This window comes from Cryptococcus depauperatus, chromosome 2 (assembly GCF_001720195.1).
Source record: "Cryptococcus depauperatus CBS 7841 chromosome 2, complete sequence".
NCBI classification, from domain to species: domain Eukaryota; kingdom Fungi; phylum Basidiomycota; class Tremellomycetes; order Tremellales; family Cryptococcaceae; genus Cryptococcus; species Cryptococcus depauperatus.
In genome coordinates this window covers 1,414,731-1,432,601 of record NC_089469.1, presented here as the reverse complement: position 1 = coordinate 1,432,601, position 17,871 = coordinate 1,414,731, and the positions used below count along the sequence as shown (strand labels likewise).

Here is a 17,871-nt window from a genome sequence, read left to right as displayed (position 1 = left end):
ACGCGTCGTTTTGAATCTCTCATTTTCACTTTGTCTTTTACGCGTCGTTGTATTTTATTTTTCTTTATATTGTTTTAAAATTCTTGGAAAATGTCTCTTTGGGTTGATAAGGTTAGCATACGCTGGCTCCTTGTGCTTACCGCTGACATCACCCAGTATCGTCCACGCACCTTGGATGATCTTCACTACCATGATGGTCTCTCGTCTCGGTTAAAGTCATTAGCAAGTTGTATTATAATGATTGTGCACCAGTGAGCTGACGCGAGGAAAAGTCAGCTTCTGGCGACTTTCCTCACATCTTGTTCTATGGTCCTTCTGGTGCTGGCAAAAAGGTATGTTAATTTAAGAAAGCCGGCGATATATTGATACCATGACGAAAGACGAGAATCATGTGCACTCTCCGGGAGCTCTATGGCGCAGGCGTTGAAAAGGTCGGTCAAGCTCTTGAGTATTGATGTTGGTCCGCTCATTCTGTCTGCTTAGCTTCGAATTGATCAAAGAGTGTTTGTGACTCCCTCAAATAGGAAACTCGATGTCAATGTCGTCCAGTCCAACTATCATATTGAGCTCACTCCTTCTGATGTTGGCATGTACGACAGAGTAGTCATTCAGGACATATTGAAAGAGATTGCTCAGACACAAAATGTAGATCTGAATGCGAAACAGAGGTTCAAAGTTGTGATTATAAACGAAGCCGATGCTCTCACCCGAGACGCCCAGGCAGCGCTTCGAAGAACTATGGAGAAATACATGACCAACCTGCGTCTCATCCTCTGTGCGAATAGCACGTCCAAAATCATTGCTCCCATACGATCGCGTTGTCTTCTCATGCGTGTAGCTGCTCCAACAGATGAGGAAATGACCAGAGTTCTGAATCACGTTGCTAAAAAAGAACGTTTCCCTCTTCCAACCAGCGCCGTATCAGCTATCTTGGACACGTCACAGGGCAATCTTCGAAAAGCGTTATTGATACTAGAAGCTATGAAAATGCAGAGGCCAGATTTAACAGGGGATATTGAAGTGGCCAAGCCAGATTGGGAAACATACTGTGGGAAGGTAGCAGACGCAATTTTACAAGAACAAAGCGCACAAAGATTGTTGGATATCAGAGCAAAGATCTACGAGCTACTCAGCCACTGTATTCCACCCACTGTGGTTTTGAAGGTGAGATGAGACTTTTTGCAAGTGAGAAGCTTCAGACTGAATTGATTGGCTAGACTATTGCGGAAAGAATAGTGGACAAGGTTGACGACACACTGAAACCCCAGATCGTGCATTGGGCAGCCTATTATGTGAGTCGAGTGCATCTGATCAAGTTTGGCTGATTTCTTAGGAATTACGGATGAGACTGGGTTCAAAAAAAATCTTTCACATTGAGGCATTCATTGCCAAGATTATGACTGTCTATAAACAGTACACTCTGTAAGTTACAATCTATATATATGCTGTATTGAGAGATGTGATTGACAGAACATGCAGGACGGGCTTGGCGGAGGATTATGAGTGAATGTTGAACCAAAATATCACTTATGCAGCCTGTACTCTAACCATAAATGTTTGCAGGAGCCTTTCATCACTCCACAGCTAAAGAAGCTAGATCTCCAAAGCTATTGATGACCAAGTCCGGTACGGCTGGACTGGGCTGATCGCCGTAAACTTGCTCGTACTTTGTGACACCACCCATGACCAGCAACGTCCGAATTTTGCTTTTCAAACCGAATTCTATATCTGTCAAAAGATTGTCTCCAACCATAAGAGCTCGAGAGGGATCAATATGATGGCTTCAAACGCCATGTCAGCTGACAGACGTTTTGTTAACAACCATGAAACCAACTGAGCAAGGATGGCATCCATCATTATCTTGTTGGGTTTGCCAATGACCAGAGGCTGCCGCTTGGATGCATTGACAATAGGAATTGATAATGACCCAGATCCTGCGTATATGAGTGTTTTCAACACATGATGGGCAATACAATTGACACACCAGGAAATAAATCGCCGTTAGTAGGATAAGTCGGATCGGTGTTGGTGAGTATAAGCTTGCACTCTGGATTCTTCAGATATGTTTGAGCTTTTGCGAGCTTCTTGTAATCTTGAGCACAGTAAGCAAATAACTTGAAGCTTCCTATATCATTACCAGTACAGACTCACTTATCCAAGAGTCAAACCCGCAAAGGACAGCCCCCACACTTGGATCAGGCTTGAACGCAGTCCAGTCAATAGGAGGTTGAAAGTGTCTATCTTCCGAGTCCTATCATCTATCAGCACGCTATATCAGGAAACACCTATATGCCTACAGAACCGCCGCAGTGGGCGATACCACATTCATCAAGCTCTTCTTCCAGTCCCTCCTCGCCGAAAACATAGACTTTCTTGTCCTTGGGAAACTTGAGAACCTCGGATAAATAGACAGCCGAGGCATACGCTGAGCCAAAGCATTCCTCCTTGTTAAAGAAATAAAATCAACATGCGTAACACTGTCGCAATTTGGCACACACGATGGTTGCGTCGAAACCAAGACCGTTAAAAGTCTCCTTCAATCTTCTTCTTGATTTGGTCGCATTATTGGTGACAAATATGATCTTCTTTCCAGCCTTTCGAAGCATGCTCAATACAGCTTTAACGCCATCCACAACGACAGGTCCATGATAGAGCACACCATCGCAGTCAAGCAAAAATGTATCGACAGAATCGATGAGGGCTTTGTACTCTTCAGTAGTTTTGAGAAAAGCGGGAGCCATTAGAGGCGATATAGTAAGAGGAGGAGATTCTATAGTGTTCAACAGGTAAAAATAAAAAAACAGCCGTTAACGATGAAAATATGACTTAAATTCATGACGAAAAGTAGCAGTTTGTACAGAATCTAGGCTGAAGAATGTTCCCCCTGTCAATTAAAAAATCAAAAAAGTATTCTCATTTGCAGGACTTTATCAGTCTTAATAACTTTTGCTTTTAAAGACATATCAAATGGAGCCAACAGTATTCGTTGAGATTGTTATTCCTGGTACATGGATTTCTATCTCAATGTATGTAAAAGTACATATAATTAAATAGAATTACATTTACTGTTCCAAAAAATGACAATTAACAAACTTATCATTGTGTAGGACGTATTAAAGTATTTTAACAATAAAAAAGATGAATGGCTTGGAAATCAGTACAACTTGTTATATCTACGTGATACCAAATGTAGTTCTCATTAGATTGTTCATTATAAAGTACGAGACTAAATACGTGGACATTTATTTTTCAGTTCATGATATGGTAGAAGTTGCAATACTGACATTCATCTTAGTCATCTTATTCTTGCAGTCATCTAATACCCATAGCTGTACGTACAATGCTCAGCATCTCAAGGTTATGACTTCAATTTGAGAGGCATACGAATACAGCTGCTAATTCTTGAAACTTTTGACAACATCTAATTGAATGATCTTAAGCATAATTTATTTGCCGACAAGCGGACAGTTGATGAATTCGAATTAATGATAAAGCTGGCCCGCACCCTTGGCACATAAAGATCTTTCTGGAACCTCCCGATGGCCGTTATGGAGCATCAAATACATCTATTTCAACAATAGGAGAAAGAGAAAAGCTGGTTATATCTGGCTGTTGTAGGATCCTTCTGCAGTTTTGATAATGAGAGGCATGACCAAGGCCTGAGCCCCAGGTGTGTTGAAAACAAGCCGTTATTGATTTAATACATGTATTGTAAATGATGAGACTTCTACAACTAGATAAGGCAAAGAGTAATGAAAAAATGTCCTGTTGTGGTACAACTAGCATCACCTAATCAGTAGTGTGATCTTCATCAATACATACGGGTCTTACTGTTTGGCTTTTATTATGCGTGATTTTAATATCACTTATTGATCTATCAGAACAGCCAAGTCTCCGATTCCGTTCATGACATAGGAAGGCTGAATGGCACTAGGGTTTTCTCCATATATTTGATCATACTTTGTCACACCACTCAAAACAAGAACAGTCCTAATACCAGAGTTGATACCAAATTCGATATCAGTGTAAAGGTTGTCACCAATCATGATGGTTCGCGCTGGGTCAATGTGATGGCTATCAATTCTGTCAACGGCCATAGGAATGAGAAAGGATAAGCTTTGAACGTACTGAGCGTTCACAGCATCCAACATGATTTTACTTGGCTTTCCAATGATTAGCGGGGTTCGTCTCGAAGCATATACAATGGGTGAAGAGATAGCGCCGGCGGCTATGTGTACATTTTTGTCAGCTTCACTCAATTGTACGTGTAGGTCTTGATGTACCAGGAAATATTCCACTTTGACCTGGATAAGCATGGTCAGGGTTGGTGAGAATGAGTTTGCAATCTGGATTATGTAAATATGTAACAGCTTTTGTGATCTTTTTGTAATCTGAAAACAATTAAGGATTAATGAGCATTGTAATCATGCACTTAAATGTAAGAGACGTACTTATCCAGTTGTCTGCACCACATAGGACCGCTCCGACATTTGGATCAAGATTTTGATAGATACTGTGGTCGTCGTTCTCTGCATCAAAGCTTCTATCGTCAGGATCCTGATAACAGTGGTTAGAAACAGTTCCTTTGCGGCTGTACACATACAGATCCTCCACAATGGGCAATGCCGACCTCATCCAACTCTTCTTCGATACCTTCGTGACCAAAGACGTAAACCTTTTTATCTGAAGGAAATTTCAAAACCTCCTTCAAGTAGACAGCTGAGGCGTACGGTGACCCAAAACACTCATCCTGAATTAACTGTTAACGTAATAATCCGGGGCAAATCGACGAGGCCTACGAACAAGGGAAGCACCAAGTCCTAGCTGGTCAAAGTTTGCTTTGAGCTGTCTCCGAGATCTGGTGGAATTATTGGTAACAAAGACCACGCGCTTACCTATAAACGTTGGTCAGCCTCTGGCTATTCGATCTCTTTCAAGCAAGTTATACCAGATTGCCTCAAGAAATCAAGTACAGCTTTGGCATTTTCAATGATTTGTTGGCCAAGGTAGAGCACACCATCACAGTCAAAGAGAAAAGTATCTGCAGAGTCAACAAGCTGCCTGAATTCTTCTGGCTCCTGGAGAAAAGGCGGCGACATATTTTTAACTTTGAGAATGAATCAAAATCAAAAACGATGGAAATAAAGGAATAACTGATACCAGGCCTGAAAGGACTTGCCTCCACCAGGAGATAATGCCACTTACTATTGCCGATAACGCCGCCTTCTCATTACATCAACTATTAAGTTGAATCACCAAAGAGATAGCAACGTTTGCTTTTGGGTTTTCTCTTCTTTTTCTCTCTTTTTGCTTTCAGGCTACAGTTGGGCTTCTGAATCTCTGAGAATTCTCTTGGCCATTTGAGGTTTGATTCTTGGACCAAAAGTCACTCCACCAATTTCTCACAATGTCTGATCTTTCTGATTCACCTGAAGGTGAAGGCGATGATATTCGACCCCATGGCGATGACCATGACTCTTCTGAAGAATCAGAAGATGATCCAGAGGAATACAGGAAGATCGCTCAAGGGTTTATTGTGGATGAAGAAGAAGATGAAGAGGGAGAAGAAATTGAAGAAGATAGGGAGACAAGACGGAGAAGAAGGAAAGAAGAGAAACGTAGAAGGAAGAAAGACAGAAAACTGCGCAGAGAAAGAGAACAAGCCGAACTTTCAGAAGATGAACTCGAATTAATAGAGGAAAATCGTGGTCTAAGGGAAGGCAGGGCGATTAAGAGAATGAGAAGAGAAAGCGGCTCTGAAGGGTCCGATGGCAGAAGGGCCGTGCCGACTTTGCAAGACATGTTCAGAGATGATGAGGACAGAATGGATGACGATGACGATGATTTGATGGATTTCATAGAAGAGGACGAAGATGAAGAAGCAAGACAAGGAGAGACAGAGGAACAAAGACGTGAAAGAAGAAGAGCAGAAAAGCTGAAGAGGCGAGAACAGGCTAGAATTAGGCCGGATTTGACAGGTGTGGATCGATCGTGAGTCTTGGTATATATCAAAGGGTTCTTCTAAAGGAAACATAGCTCTTGGGACGAAATTTATGCCGTATTTGGTGATGGTGCCGACTATGATTGGGCCTTGGAAGGCGAGGGTGGTATGGAACTTGATGAGGATGCAGAGATGGCCAAGAAGGACTTGAGACTGGAAGATGTGGGCATGATATTTATCTAAACACATAATGCTTTCTGACATAATTGCAGGTTTTTGATCCCGCTGAAATCAAGGCTAGGAGATTGCAAGATGAAGACAGAGCTGTGGCCAGTGCAGATCGCCCTGAAAGACATCAAATCGTCAATTCCACTTTGTCGGACAATCCAGTATTTGCTACCGATGCTCTTTACCCTCCCCCAGATCTTGCTGCAAAATGGGTTACGCCAAAGATCTCGGCCCGGACTCAGTACCTCTTCTGCAACATGCTCAATGATGGTACATATCCTCAATCTAACTCTATTGACCCATCAGGTTCACATATGTTTCCTCGACCGGACCTTGCTGAAGAGTTTGAAAAGGTGGTTTCTACTGCTCTCAATATGATATTTGTCCAGCACTTGGAAGTACCATATTTGTGGCATTATAAACGGGATGCCTTCAGTTTATTAGAGAATCAAGGTCAGAGCTCTGTTCTCTTTCTTGAAAGAGATGAATTATGGCAAGTTTGGGCCCTCGGTCAGCGATACCGCGCAATTCATGAGAGGAATCAACAGACACTGCAACTCTGGGAAAAGATCAAAGCAAGAAGAGAGGGCCTCGTAGACGAGTACTTTACCAATAAATTGCTACCTAACGTCTGTAGCATTAATATTGAAGCTGCCGGAGAGGGCGCAGATTGGCTGACATTCCATTACTCTTCTGATGTCAGAGCAATGAAAGAGGAAGAGATTCTGGATGAAGCTGCAAAGAAATTGCCAGAAAAAGCTGAGGACGATGTTTCACGACAAGGGCCAATCTTGAAGCTTGTTGAGGTTTGTGCAACTGAGGTCCATGGGATAACACGTTCTGACCGTCATATAGGCTTACGGTATCAACGTCAACGACGTCGCTGCTACCTTTAATGATACTGGCGGTGTACCTACACCACCGAAGAATCCAGAAAGGAAGCCTCTGGAATTGGCTAACGAATTTACTGGAACGCAATATGTAACCCCTGAACAAGCGCTGAGTGCTGCAAACATTATTCTTATACAAAATTTTTTCAAGGACCCAGCTATTCGTCAACAAGCACGAGATTTCATTGAAGCTTGTGGTCAGATCACTGTCAACCCAACAGATAGAGGCATGGTTGTGATTGACAAATATCATCTCTATTGTAGCTTCAAGTTTCTTACTAAAAAGCCGGCTGGAGCTTTCAGTGGCAGCCCGCAGTTCCTGCATATGCTTAAAGCTGAAGAGGAGGGCCTGATCAACATTCTCATTGATCCTCAAGACGAGATGATTCCAGCATTCACTTCAACGCTCATAAGGTGTTGCCATTCCAACGACTATGGAGAGGTAGCAACAGCATGGAACGAAGTTCGAGCAGAAGTTTGTGATACCTTGACAAAGAAGCATCTAATGCCCATGGCGGCGAAATGGTTGAGGGAACATCTGAGAAGCGAAGCTGAAGAATATGTGGCAGAAAGATGTCGAGCTGAGTTGGAAACAGTATGTATGGTTGCACAAATAACGCCCAAATACTGATTAAGGTATAGCGGGCGTCTGTTCGACCGTTCGCTACTCCATCCATGGAGCAAGGTGAGACCCCTTCTGTCCTCGCCATAACCAATGGCAAAGGCGAAATCCGCGATGCTGTCATGGCCGTCATGCTCGACAATGCTGGGAACATTCGCATTCAAACGAAATTTGACAATCTCAAGGACGAAGAAGAGAAGTCGTCTTTTATTGAGCTTTTAGAAAAGCGAAAACCGACAGTCGTTGTCATTGGTGGCTTCTCTGTTCAAACTGCACGGCTACGTGATGCCGCTCTCGATGTACTTCGAGAGCACGCTATACAATCCTTAGGCGAGGATCCTCCGGTTGCTACTGATTACGATCATGAAGGATTCCAGCATGCAATGGCAAAATATGACGAGAAACTACAAGAGCATCTGATCCCCTTGACATTTGTCAATGATGCCACTGCGAGAATGTATATGGTGTCGGAAGAAGCTGGAAAAGAGCATCCCAACCTTCCCTCGAATGGCAAATATGCTCTTGGATTGGCACGGTATACACAAAATCCGCTCAATGCCTACTGCAAACTAGGAGGTCAGATTGCATCGATTACATTCATGGAGCATCATCAAAAACTTGTAAGCAAATTAATCGAACCGCGATACGCATATGGTGCGCTCATTTATATAAGATTTCCCAAGAGAAGCTACTTTATCATCTTGAGCGCGGTCTTGTCAACTCTGTCTGTTATATGGGCATTGAGATCAATTCATGTGTTGCCGATCCCTACCAGAGGACAATGTTGCCATACATTGCTGGTCTCGGTCCGAGAAAGGCTGATTCCGTCGTCTATAGTATTCAAAAACATGTAAGCATGTTATGTATGGTAATATCAGTTGACTGATCATTGTCAGGGTGCACTTATCAACCGCATGGCTTTTACAGACCTTGGTCTTTTCGGTCCTACCATTTTTGAAAATGTCGCTGGCTTCCTGACAATTGAGTCGGATCTTAGAGACATGATGCTAGAAGTCGAGAACCCTCAGGAGCAGCCTGATCCTCTAGATATGACTCGCATTCATCCAGAAAATTATGAGTTCGCTCAAAAAATGTGTCAAGATGCCCTTGACCTTGATGTCGAAGATGTTGCGGATCGACACAAGTCCGAAGTAGTCCAAAGCTTGATGCTTGATGAAAAGCGTGGGAAGAAACTTGGGGAACTCAATTTGGATGACTTCGCCTTCAACTTGCAACAACAAGGTGAAGGCAATAAGCGTCATACCCTCGGAGAGATCGTCAATGAGTTAATTCAATATCGAGCCGATCGACGGCCACCATTCTATACCCCTACAGATTGGGAAATAGTGGCAATGGTCACAGGCGAAACAGAGAGGACTGTGGGACGAGGTCTGAAGGTCACAGCTACCGTTCGAAAGGCGCTTTCGGCACGAGTTTTTTGCGAGCTTGACTCAGGTTTGGATGCAATCTTAGAGCGAGACTATGTGGCCGACGAAGACCAACCACCGGTGTCTTCTTGTGGAGATGTCTTTAAATCTCGACAAGCTGTCAAGGGGGTAGTCATCATGCCTGAGCCTTCACGCTTTCAAGTCCGCATATCTACTCGACCGTCGGATCTTCGTCAAGGAGTGGACTTTATTCAACCCTTCAGAGACGAAGAATACAATGACCCTGAAAGAAGAAGGGCGGCTGAAGCAGCAGTCGCGGCAAAGAAGCAACGTAGAGCAGGAAAGGCCCAACGTATTGTCAACCACCCTAATTGGCATGTGCTCAATGCAGGTCAAGCTGAGCAGTTCCTTGCCAGCCAGCACCGTGGCGACTGTGTGGTCCGCCCTTCGTCAAAGGGGCCTGATCACATTGCTGTGACATGGAAGGTTGACGAGGATGTATATCAACACATCGACGTGCAAGAAATCGATAAACCAAATGAGTATTCTTTAGGAAGAATTCTGCTCGTAGGCGGACAGTACAGGTACAGTGACTTGGATGACTTGATTATCAACCATGTCAAAGCAGCTGCAAGGAGGTTTGATGACATGCAAATGCACGAAAAGTACAAACCAGAGCACGAGTTAGGTACGAGTATAGGTGTAATTAGATGATAATCATGATTCATTAACAGTTCATAGATGGTTTCCTGAGAAACTACGTCCAAGCACATCCAGGAAGAAGTATTTATGGCTTTAGCATCGATAGCGATCGGCCTGGCTACCTCAAACTTTGCTTCCTCAACAAGCCTACTAAAGATGGTGGTGTCATTCAAACATGGGTACGCTCATTATTAAAATTATGCTATGTGCGCTGATTGAGTAAAGCCTGTGCAAGTCCTTCCTGGAGCCTACAAACTTGGTACGGCTGTTGTTCCTGGTATCACTGAGCTCTGCAACGCTTTTAAGATGCAATACTCTGTCAAACTTGCTGAGCAGAATCCCGGAGGTAAGACGCCAGGTGCGTTTTTTGGCAGAACGCCCATGCATATGGGTGGAAGAACGCCAGGGTTGGGTTCTCGGACACCTGCATTGGGTTCTCGAACACCAGCGATGGGTTCCAGAACACCTGCAATGGGCGCAGCTCGCAATCCTTGTACGTATCACGGAGTGCTTGCAATAATAGTGCTAATAGTCGTTCAGAGGTGCAGACTCCTCTTCCTGGCTTTGAAAGTTCGCCAATTTCAAAATCGTCTTTTGGTGTTAAAGCTAAGAAGCAAAAGTTAGGCGGTGGATATTGGGAGATTGAGAAAACGACAAAAGCGAAGACAGTGCATAAACAATTTGGATTGTGGACAAATCGCCATTGCACGAATATGGGTCAAAAATATAATAAACTCTTCTTGCAGAATCAGATTATCGGATGTCAAGTCATGCATGTTTTCAAGTCTATCGATACTAATCTTCCCAATGATAACAATAATTCAAACAAGGATACTCTTTGACGCATGTAATTCACAGGCTTGCGTTGGCCTTGATGCGTCCACGATAGCCAAACAAATGAGAGACGTCCATCGTCAGATGATACACCAAAATATGGAATTATGCTGACATTTGCATTCAATGGAATTCCACAAGAGCAACAAGCAAAGTTCCCAAAAAACTACTCCACTATGCGCGTATTGCTATATAGTTATAGGTGCTAATATCAACCTACATGGAAAGACAATGCAAAGTATTCAAACAGGCGCAAAGGCAACAATCATATCATATTCCATGTTGGGAAGCATTTTTTGACGTCAGACTTTGGGTGTTTGCTATCAACATGCTGTTGAAGACTACGGGTCAAGACTCATTAGCCCGTCACGGATGACAAGGGAACATAAGAGACATACACAACGATGGTAGAAGTACCTTGAAATACCGCTTTGCCTTTACGAGAGTCCAATACAGATCAGCATGAAATTGGCGCCATAAAAAACCGAAACTAACAGATGTCACATTGTATAGAAAGAGAGGCCTAGAGGGCTTGTTATCAGCCTTTATATCGGCGTCTGGATCCCCAGACTGACAGCATTAGTCTTCAGTTGAGACGAGTCTCCTTTCTTTCCAGCCTCTTTATTAGTACCTCTCTCCTTTCTTTGTTGAGCTTTGGCACCCTACAAAAACAATATTAGTAAGTCCTGCGGAGGGAGCAATGATGATAGATAGATAAACTAACATTACCCATGCTGAACGCCTATTGCAAAACAGATGATGTTAATGAACGGAAAACAAGTTGTTAAGTCTTTTGAAGATGATTTGGCTGCAGTGTACAGCGATAAGAAAATAATTGAAGAAAAGAATGAAGAAAAGACAAAACATCGAGACGATGAAAAATAAAATAAAAGATATGAAAATCTCAAAAATAGGCACAGCGCGATGTCCGGACCGCTCATCACGTTGGGTACAAGCTGGAAATTGCTAAAAAGAATTGCCCCAGCATGGATTTGAACCATGGACCCTAACCTGGCTTCGCAAAGACTACGAAGGCCATACTCTAACCCCTGAGCTACAAGGGCTATTTACAAAAGTAGTAAAATGAGTAAAATTATATAATAAAAGTAATAATTCGAGATGAGTTAAAATTAATTGCAAGGAACAGTTAATAACCATCGCGACTTTATCTTGTATTTTGCTGCTTATATTCTCTTCTTTTCCTCTTTATTGATCGCCTTTAACGATACTTTACTTCGTCAAGATATATTTAACAAGTCCTCTCAAGATCGGTTTCCATCTGGTATGTATGTATACCCTTTGCGGGCACAACTACGTCTCTTCGCCAAGACATGGTCCTCATCCACTCAAGGCCCAACCTTATCCCACAAATGCCCATTGACTCGTTCCATATGCTGCTGTTGTGACATGGCAGGCTGTCTTTTCTTGACTGTCGCAGCAGAATTCTTTGTCAATGGCGGTGACTGTTTTCAGGTCATTATTGTTCAGCATAGTTGGCCTGCCAGGCTTCTAAATCCTGTAGTAATATAGTTGCCCCCTATCATAAGCAATAAAGCCAAGTGCTCCTGGCAAGGGCTTATCAAAATCTCTAGCGATTTATGTACAAGACAAAAGGTGTCGAATAATTTGTACAGCGCAGAAAGTTCTTCTCGACTAGCAGATTCAGCAGATAAGAATTTGATTAGAAACATTGTAATGTCAAGTAGCGAAATGAAAGATTAGAAACAAAATACAACAATTTAAATAAGACTGAAAACGCGCCCAGTGCCATTTTCTTATCGGTCAATCGGGCATCTTTCATGATTAAAATGATCGATATAAGGGATTCCATCGACGCACGGACACTTTGATAAGATTAAGTTAGTGATAAGATAAGGACGCCTATCATGCTGAACGGACTGAAATGGCATGAAAAGCAGAATGGGTCAGGAGAGACACTTTATATATACGTGCTTTGAAAAATTGATCACTCCAAAACTTCTTCTTCTTATACTCATTAAGCACCATCCTTGCAGCGCGTTCACTTTCGTACGAAGAACTTTGATGCATCTTTGGTATGGCGACGGAGCTGTATGGAGACTGCATGTCAGATTGCCAAATATCTATTCGGTTGGGCCCTGCCAGACAGGTTGAGCTTCGGCATCCATTACTGGTGGTTGCATAGTCCTGGAGCGCAAGGTGTCAGCCCCAACTTATGGAATGTGTCCTGGTAGATACTTACGATGGAGCTTCAATGACATGGACAAAGTGAAGGCCAATGAATACAAGGCCGACGAACCCGACAGCTGTCCCGCAGATGTAGAGAATGGTGTAGTAGCTGCCCCGTAAAAGAGTAATCAGCGATTAACTCATTGAAAAGTCTTTGTTAAACTCACTTGAGCATGAGGACACCAAGCAACAGATAGACTAGTGACAGGGATAGTCAGTATCTTTTGATATCTCAAGTAAGGCATGCATACAAACGCCTCTGCCAAGAAAAGAGTGCATAAAGCTCGCATACTTGTGAACGAGGGTCTTGTGTTCTTCTGTGGGTGTTCGAATCTCAAGAAAGATGACGACAGCACCTATTCTAAAGATATGATATCAATACTTTTGATGGATCATTTCCGATATGCAATGTTTCTCGTCTAGACAAGGTGTATCGGCGAGAGCACCTTTATAACCCCAACAAGAAGGTTCTCATGACAGATGACAAAAACATCACTCACAAGACCTCATAAAGTCCAATGATTATGCTTGAGAAATTGTGCTTGATGAGTGATCCTACTCCTCCTGCAACAGCAAACCCTCCAACTCCCCTATACTCTATTAACCATTTGTCGTCCTTGTGCTTTGTTTGAGTGAATATTTCCACAAACTTACATATTAACTAATCTGATGAGGGATACCAAAGATAGTCAGCAAAACATCCGCCACAATTAATAGTTTGGTAAGAACGCTGGCCATATTTCTGATATCTAGTAAGGATACTCACCGAATTAGTTCTGCGGGATTTTGGGTGAAGCGCTCCATTCTGGCGAGGCTAGAAGAAAAATAGAAGGTTTCTAGGTAAATGCTTATGAGATCCAGAGATCAAAGATGTAAAATCAACAACAAGATGTTATCCCATTGTTGTTGATAGAAAGGATGAAGTGATGACGTGGAATCTTTAATCATTGACGGAAGCAAAATTTCAATCTTATAATGGCTATCTTCATCTCTTGTTTTGATAATGTAGCTTTTAAAACAGAGAATCACCCAAGCTACAAAAGACTGCCGAGTATTGATAGCAAGGGCATGGCAGGATCATTTCTGCGGTCAATTTCACAGCTTCAAACAAGGTCAGAGGTGCTTCAATGGCAGACTCGAATACAGCTAATACACTGAACAGATTCGCCAAAATGTCTGCCCAAAACACACCTATACTTCAATGTCAAGATTGGGCATCCATCTCAATCAAGCCGTCTGGACGCTTGTCCCATCCTCTTGACTCGCCAACTTTCTCTATTCCTCCTACTATCCAGGCTCATTTAGAAAGAGCATCCGAGTGCCTCCATTCTGGTCAAACCGTGGTGGTTCCAACCGAAACTGTATACGGTTTGGCTGCTTCGTCTCTCGACCCGAATGCCTGCAAAAAAATATATCAGATCAAGAAGCGTCCTTCGGACAATCCTTTAATCATTCATGTTTCGTCTCTCGATATGCTTCGCCGAATATTACCTTCCTCGTACAACTTTTCACCTCTTTACCTAGCACTTATAACATCTTTTTGGCCTGGCCCATTATCACTCCTTTTCCCATCGGCAAACCCTCAACCATTACCTGCTCCACAGACAAACGCTATTCGCATGCCATCTCATCCTCTCGCTCTTGCTCTCATCGCACTCTCAGATCTTCCCCTCTCTGCACCTTCAGCTAATTCTTCGGGTCGTCCAAGCCCTACGCAAGCACAACATGTTTACCATGACCTCAACGGAGCTCCAGGTCTGAGTTGTATATTGGATGGTGGTAAATGTGGGGTTGGTGTAGAAAGCACTGTCGTTGATGGTTTGGAGTGGAAAAAAGGGGGAGGTGGAAAGGTGGACATCCTGAGACCAGGAGGTCTTGGAATAGAGGACATTAAAAGAATAGTGGACGCAGTCGATGGCAAAGAAGGAAAAACTGAAATCCTCGTTCACGGAAAACCTTGGTGCGAAACGACTCAATCATCGTTTCCACAGGATTCTACGACTGGTAGCGCTGCCCAAGCGGAACGACACAAGCGAGAAAAACTTGATTTACCTCCGTCAACGCCAGGCATGAAATATAGGCACTATTCTCCCAAGGTACCCGTCTATCTGCTTAAACCAAGCAATGTCTTTCCTCCTCCCTCGTCTCTTTCTTTGTCAACACCCACATCCCCCTACGCAGTTTTACAGCTAATCGCAGCTCGTATTGCATCTGACCGCCCAGGACATAAACAAAGATTGGGTATCCTTCATTTTGAGAACTCTCCTCTAAGTCGACACTTATCTTCTTCTTGTCCGAACATGGAGATTATACCCATCTCTCTTGGAAACACAGCAATATCTGCAGCACAGCGTTTGTTCGCCGGTATGCTTGCTTTAGAAACAGTTCATAATCCTCATGATCCCAGCACTAGGGATGCAGTTGATGCTATAGTCATTGAGGGTTGCACAGACCAAGGGTTAGGGTTAGCAGTTATGGAGAGAATTGAAAAAGCTGTTGGTGGTGGCGGTGTTGTTGGGGATGTGTCGGAGGGTGAAGAACAGAGTTGTGGCAATGAAAACCGATTTTGGGTGGACGTTGACGATGTATAAAAGTTTTTGAACATAATTGTTGCAGTGTCGTCAATCTGCACTATGGCTGCATCAATATAGCGCTATTACACGATATGATCTATTGCTAGAATATCTATGTCAGTGTATATACAAGACAAGGGTAGAATACAACTGGAATGCAGATACGACAAAATATGATGACGTCAATCCTCAATTTTCTTCTCTAACGCCCATCACTCTTTGCGCCTCTCTCTCCTCCTCCCAATCTATTGTTTCGTCTCGAGCTATAATCCTTTCATAATATCGTTTGGCTTGCTCACCCAGTCTGTTGGGAAGAACGTATTCAGAAGCCAATTCTCCTTCGGCAGGTGGGGGCAGGTCAGGATTGGAACCTGCTACCAAAGTCCTCATATCTCTTTCTCTCTTTCTAATAAGCCTTGCTCTGGCAGCCTCCCATCCAGGAATCAAGGTAATGAACCAAAGAGCTATGGGCAGAAACAATTGAGTTTGTAGCCAACTTGGGCAGGGCCTAGAAGATGGAGCAAACGTATTGTTTGTGCGATATGGGTCTCTGAGCAATAGTTGACCCTCATCGGTTGATAGATGGACGATAGGTGGAAGGGCGGCAAAAACAAAACCAGGTAACCTCTGATATCCGGCGGTCGCGTTAGCATTTGGTGGCACATGGCGTTGATGGCCATTACCGACAAAACGATTTGCCCTGGCGTTGTCTTCACGTGCAATCTCAGCATTGTTCGCAATGTCGTTTGCTATAGCATTGATGTTTCTTTGTCTCATGCGAGTCGAAAGTGCTCCCCGGATATCCATGAGCCACCATCCCCATCCAACGCCTGCGATCAACCAGTATTTCGGGTCACTCCATTTCATGCCCCTAGTGAGCATCCACATCATGGCAATCACCTTCACAGTGGATAGAGCAATGTGCATCAAGACAGCTCCAGTTGGAACCGGGATGAGTGGAAGACGGAAAGTACGTTGATAGATTACTCGTGCATTACGAGGTGCCCGAATAATTGGTGGCGGATTGGACGTAGTCGTGAGAAGACGTGGTATAAACTCTCGATGGCTTGTGTCATACAGAACGGAGTTGAGAAGTGGTATTAGCGAAGTGATACGGAGATATAGTAAAAGATGCACTAGCTGCGCTGGGCTGCAAGCACTAAGTGCTGGGAGATGAAGCCGGCAAACCACGCCACTGCAGTCAATCAGTTAGAATACTGGTAACTGAGAGACATAGAATATACTTACTCCAACTCTATTTCCGTGTTTTCGCCTTTTACCCTATCTTCCCATTTTCTCCACAACAAATCCGACCACAGATTGCAAATCATTCCCTCTACTCCTTCGCGCATACCAAGCTTCTCCCACAAACTTCTCAGTTTGGTATCATCCTCTTGGGTAAAGACAAGTTCCCATTGCTCCCATCTTTCATCATTTCTCTTCCTTTGAGCAGCGAGCGCTCCAACAACCGATCTTACCGCGTCTCTTGCATCCTCTTGAGAAACTATTGGAGCGGGCACTGTTTTAGACCATTGTAAGACTTCTCGTCCCAAAAGCTTGAAGAGGTGATACCTGGCACAAAAAAGCAAAAAGTGTATTGAATCTGAAAGCGCAGTAAAATCAATTGAATTGTTTGATGAGGACGTGTTTGCGAGCGCCGCGGGCATGGGTACAGGGGATATATTAACATTTGACTTAGTTTCCAAGGAACTCGATAGCTGGACATCAGGAGTGGTAGCAATGCGCCTAGCCACAAGATGAAGGGTATATATACGCGATTTGTCTATGACCTATAGAAACATCAGCACAAGTGATGGGATAGACACTTTTCAGTTCAGCTGTAAACGTACATCTCCAACAATATTACCTAACTGTTCATGGTCTCTGACTATCCTTCCTTGATACACAATTCGCATACCATCTCTATCCCACATTCCAGCGCCTTCCATCCGGCCGCTAGCCAGATCATCTTTTATTTTTGCTATCGTTTCATGCTTTGACACCAACCAGCCTTCCTTTCTTCTTGCCAACGCCACACCTGAGTCTCCAAAAGGTGACTGAATATAGATCCTAACGGAGGAGGATGAAAGCTGCTGGCTTTCTTGTGAGGCGGATCTTGGAAGACGATGCCGTAGTCCCAATGGCTCTGGACCGTCTGGTTGAGGATGGTGTCTTAAAAGCGTAGAAGGCGGGAGTGGTGTGGAGTCGCTTGAGTATCTGTGAGGTTGTTCGGAAGCCATTGCTAATAGCAATGTGTTGCGTCAGAGCACGTAATCTTTTTGTAAGACGAGAAGTGAAAGCTATAATAGAGAGATAATAAAAGAAAATGAAAAGAAAAAAAGATTCAATTCCAAAGATCAATGTCATGGTTGGTCTGTGCTTATGCCTTATGACGTGGAAGCAAAATGTTTACGTAAATTGATACATTTTAGCGGACTTTAATACAATCTCCGTCAATAACAACAACATCAAGTCAATAAACAAG

The 17,871-nt window shown here is 43.4% G+C and overlaps 8 protein-coding genes and 1 non-coding gene across 9 annotated transcripts; 3 read left to right on the top strand and 6 right to left on the bottom strand.

Annotated features, from left to right (window-relative positions):
- Positions 1-90: 90 nt before the first annotated feature.
- L203_101845 (uncharacterized protein) lies at positions 91-1,507 on the top strand (the record flags this gene model as incomplete). Its single annotated transcript, XM_066211276.1, has 8 exons — positions 91-111; positions 157-222; positions 273-332; positions 381-431; positions 484-1,164; positions 1,218-1,271; positions 1,334-1,422; positions 1,480-1,507. 8 exons carry the CDS (start codon positions 91-93, stop codon positions 1,505-1,507), a joined length of 1,050 nt encoding a protein of 349 aa, XP_066067373.1.
- Positions 1,508-1,573: 66 nt separating this feature from the next.
- L203_101844 (uncharacterized protein) lies at positions 1,574-2,741 on the bottom strand (the record flags this gene model as incomplete). Its single annotated transcript, XM_066211275.1, has 6 exons — positions 1,574-1,781; positions 1,835-1,934; positions 1,985-2,092; positions 2,152-2,251; positions 2,298-2,444; positions 2,499-2,741. The coding sequence occupies 6 exons, from the start codon at positions 2,739-2,741 to the stop codon at positions 1,574-1,576; spliced, it is 906 nt and encodes a 301-aa protein (XP_066067372.1).
- A 948-nt stretch (positions 2,742-3,689) lies between these two features.
- Positions 3,690-5,099, bottom strand: L203_101843 (uncharacterized protein; the record flags this gene model as incomplete). Its single annotated transcript, XM_066211274.1, has 9 exons — positions 3,690-3,779; positions 3,832-3,874; positions 3,961-4,074; positions 4,129-4,228; positions 4,284-4,391; positions 4,452-4,557; positions 4,604-4,750; positions 4,804-4,895; positions 4,949-5,099. The coding sequence occupies 9 exons, from the start codon at positions 5,097-5,099 to the stop codon at positions 3,690-3,692; spliced, it is 951 nt and encodes a 316-aa protein (XP_066067371.1).
- Positions 5,100-5,407: 308 nt separating this feature from the next.
- L203_101842 (transcription elongation factor SPT6) lies at positions 5,408-10,395 on the top strand (the record flags this gene model as incomplete). Its single annotated transcript, XM_066211273.1, has 11 exons — positions 5,408-5,991; positions 6,037-6,163; positions 6,214-6,975; positions 7,025-7,654; positions 7,702-8,301; positions 8,355-8,531; positions 8,578-9,757; positions 9,811-9,950; positions 9,997-10,117; positions 10,170-10,264; positions 10,312-10,395. The coding sequence occupies 11 exons, from the start codon at positions 5,408-5,410 to the stop codon at positions 10,393-10,395; spliced, it is 4,500 nt and encodes a 1,499-aa protein (XP_066067370.1).
- Positions 10,396-10,870: 475 nt separating this feature from the next.
- Positions 10,871-11,338, bottom strand: L203_101841 (uncharacterized protein; the record flags this gene model as incomplete). Its single annotated transcript, XM_066211272.1, has 5 exons — positions 10,871-10,946; positions 11,004-11,040; positions 11,101-11,128; positions 11,181-11,267; positions 11,330-11,338. 5 exons carry the CDS (start codon positions 11,336-11,338, stop codon positions 10,871-10,873), a joined length of 237 nt encoding a protein of 78 aa, XP_066067369.1.
- A 244-nt stretch (positions 11,339-11,582) lies between these two features.
- Positions 11,583-11,669, bottom strand: L203_101840. The gene has a single exon. It is a non-coding gene; the product is annotated as a tRNA-OTHER (tRNA).
- A 1,038-nt stretch (positions 11,670-12,707) lies between these two features.
- On the bottom strand, positions 12,708-13,617 carry L203_101839 (uncharacterized protein; the record flags this gene model as incomplete). Its single annotated transcript, XM_066211271.1, has 7 exons — positions 12,708-12,771; positions 12,827-12,922; positions 12,981-13,011; positions 13,065-13,174; positions 13,314-13,403; positions 13,468-13,479; positions 13,580-13,617. 7 exons carry the CDS (start codon positions 13,615-13,617, stop codon positions 12,708-12,710), a joined length of 441 nt encoding a protein of 146 aa, XP_066067368.1.
- Positions 13,618-13,881: 264 nt separating this feature from the next.
- Positions 13,882-15,404, top strand: L203_101838 (Sua5/YciO/YrdC/YwlC family tRNA threonylcarbamoyl adenosine modification protein; the record flags this gene model as incomplete). The annotated part of the gene is made up of 2 exons (XM_066211270.1): positions 13,882-13,925; positions 13,976-15,404. The coding sequence occupies 2 exons, from the start codon at positions 13,882-13,884 to the stop codon at positions 15,402-15,404; spliced, it is 1,473 nt and encodes a 490-aa protein (XP_066067367.1).
- A 171-nt stretch (positions 15,405-15,575) lies between these two features.
- L203_101837 (uncharacterized protein) lies at positions 15,576-17,626 on the bottom strand (the record flags this gene model as incomplete). Its single annotated transcript, XM_066211269.1, has 3 exons — positions 15,576-16,581; positions 16,635-17,176; positions 17,237-17,626. 3 exons carry the CDS (start codon positions 17,624-17,626, stop codon positions 15,576-15,578), a joined length of 1,938 nt encoding a protein of 645 aa, XP_066067366.1.
- Between the last annotated feature and the right edge of the window lie 245 nt (positions 17,627-17,871).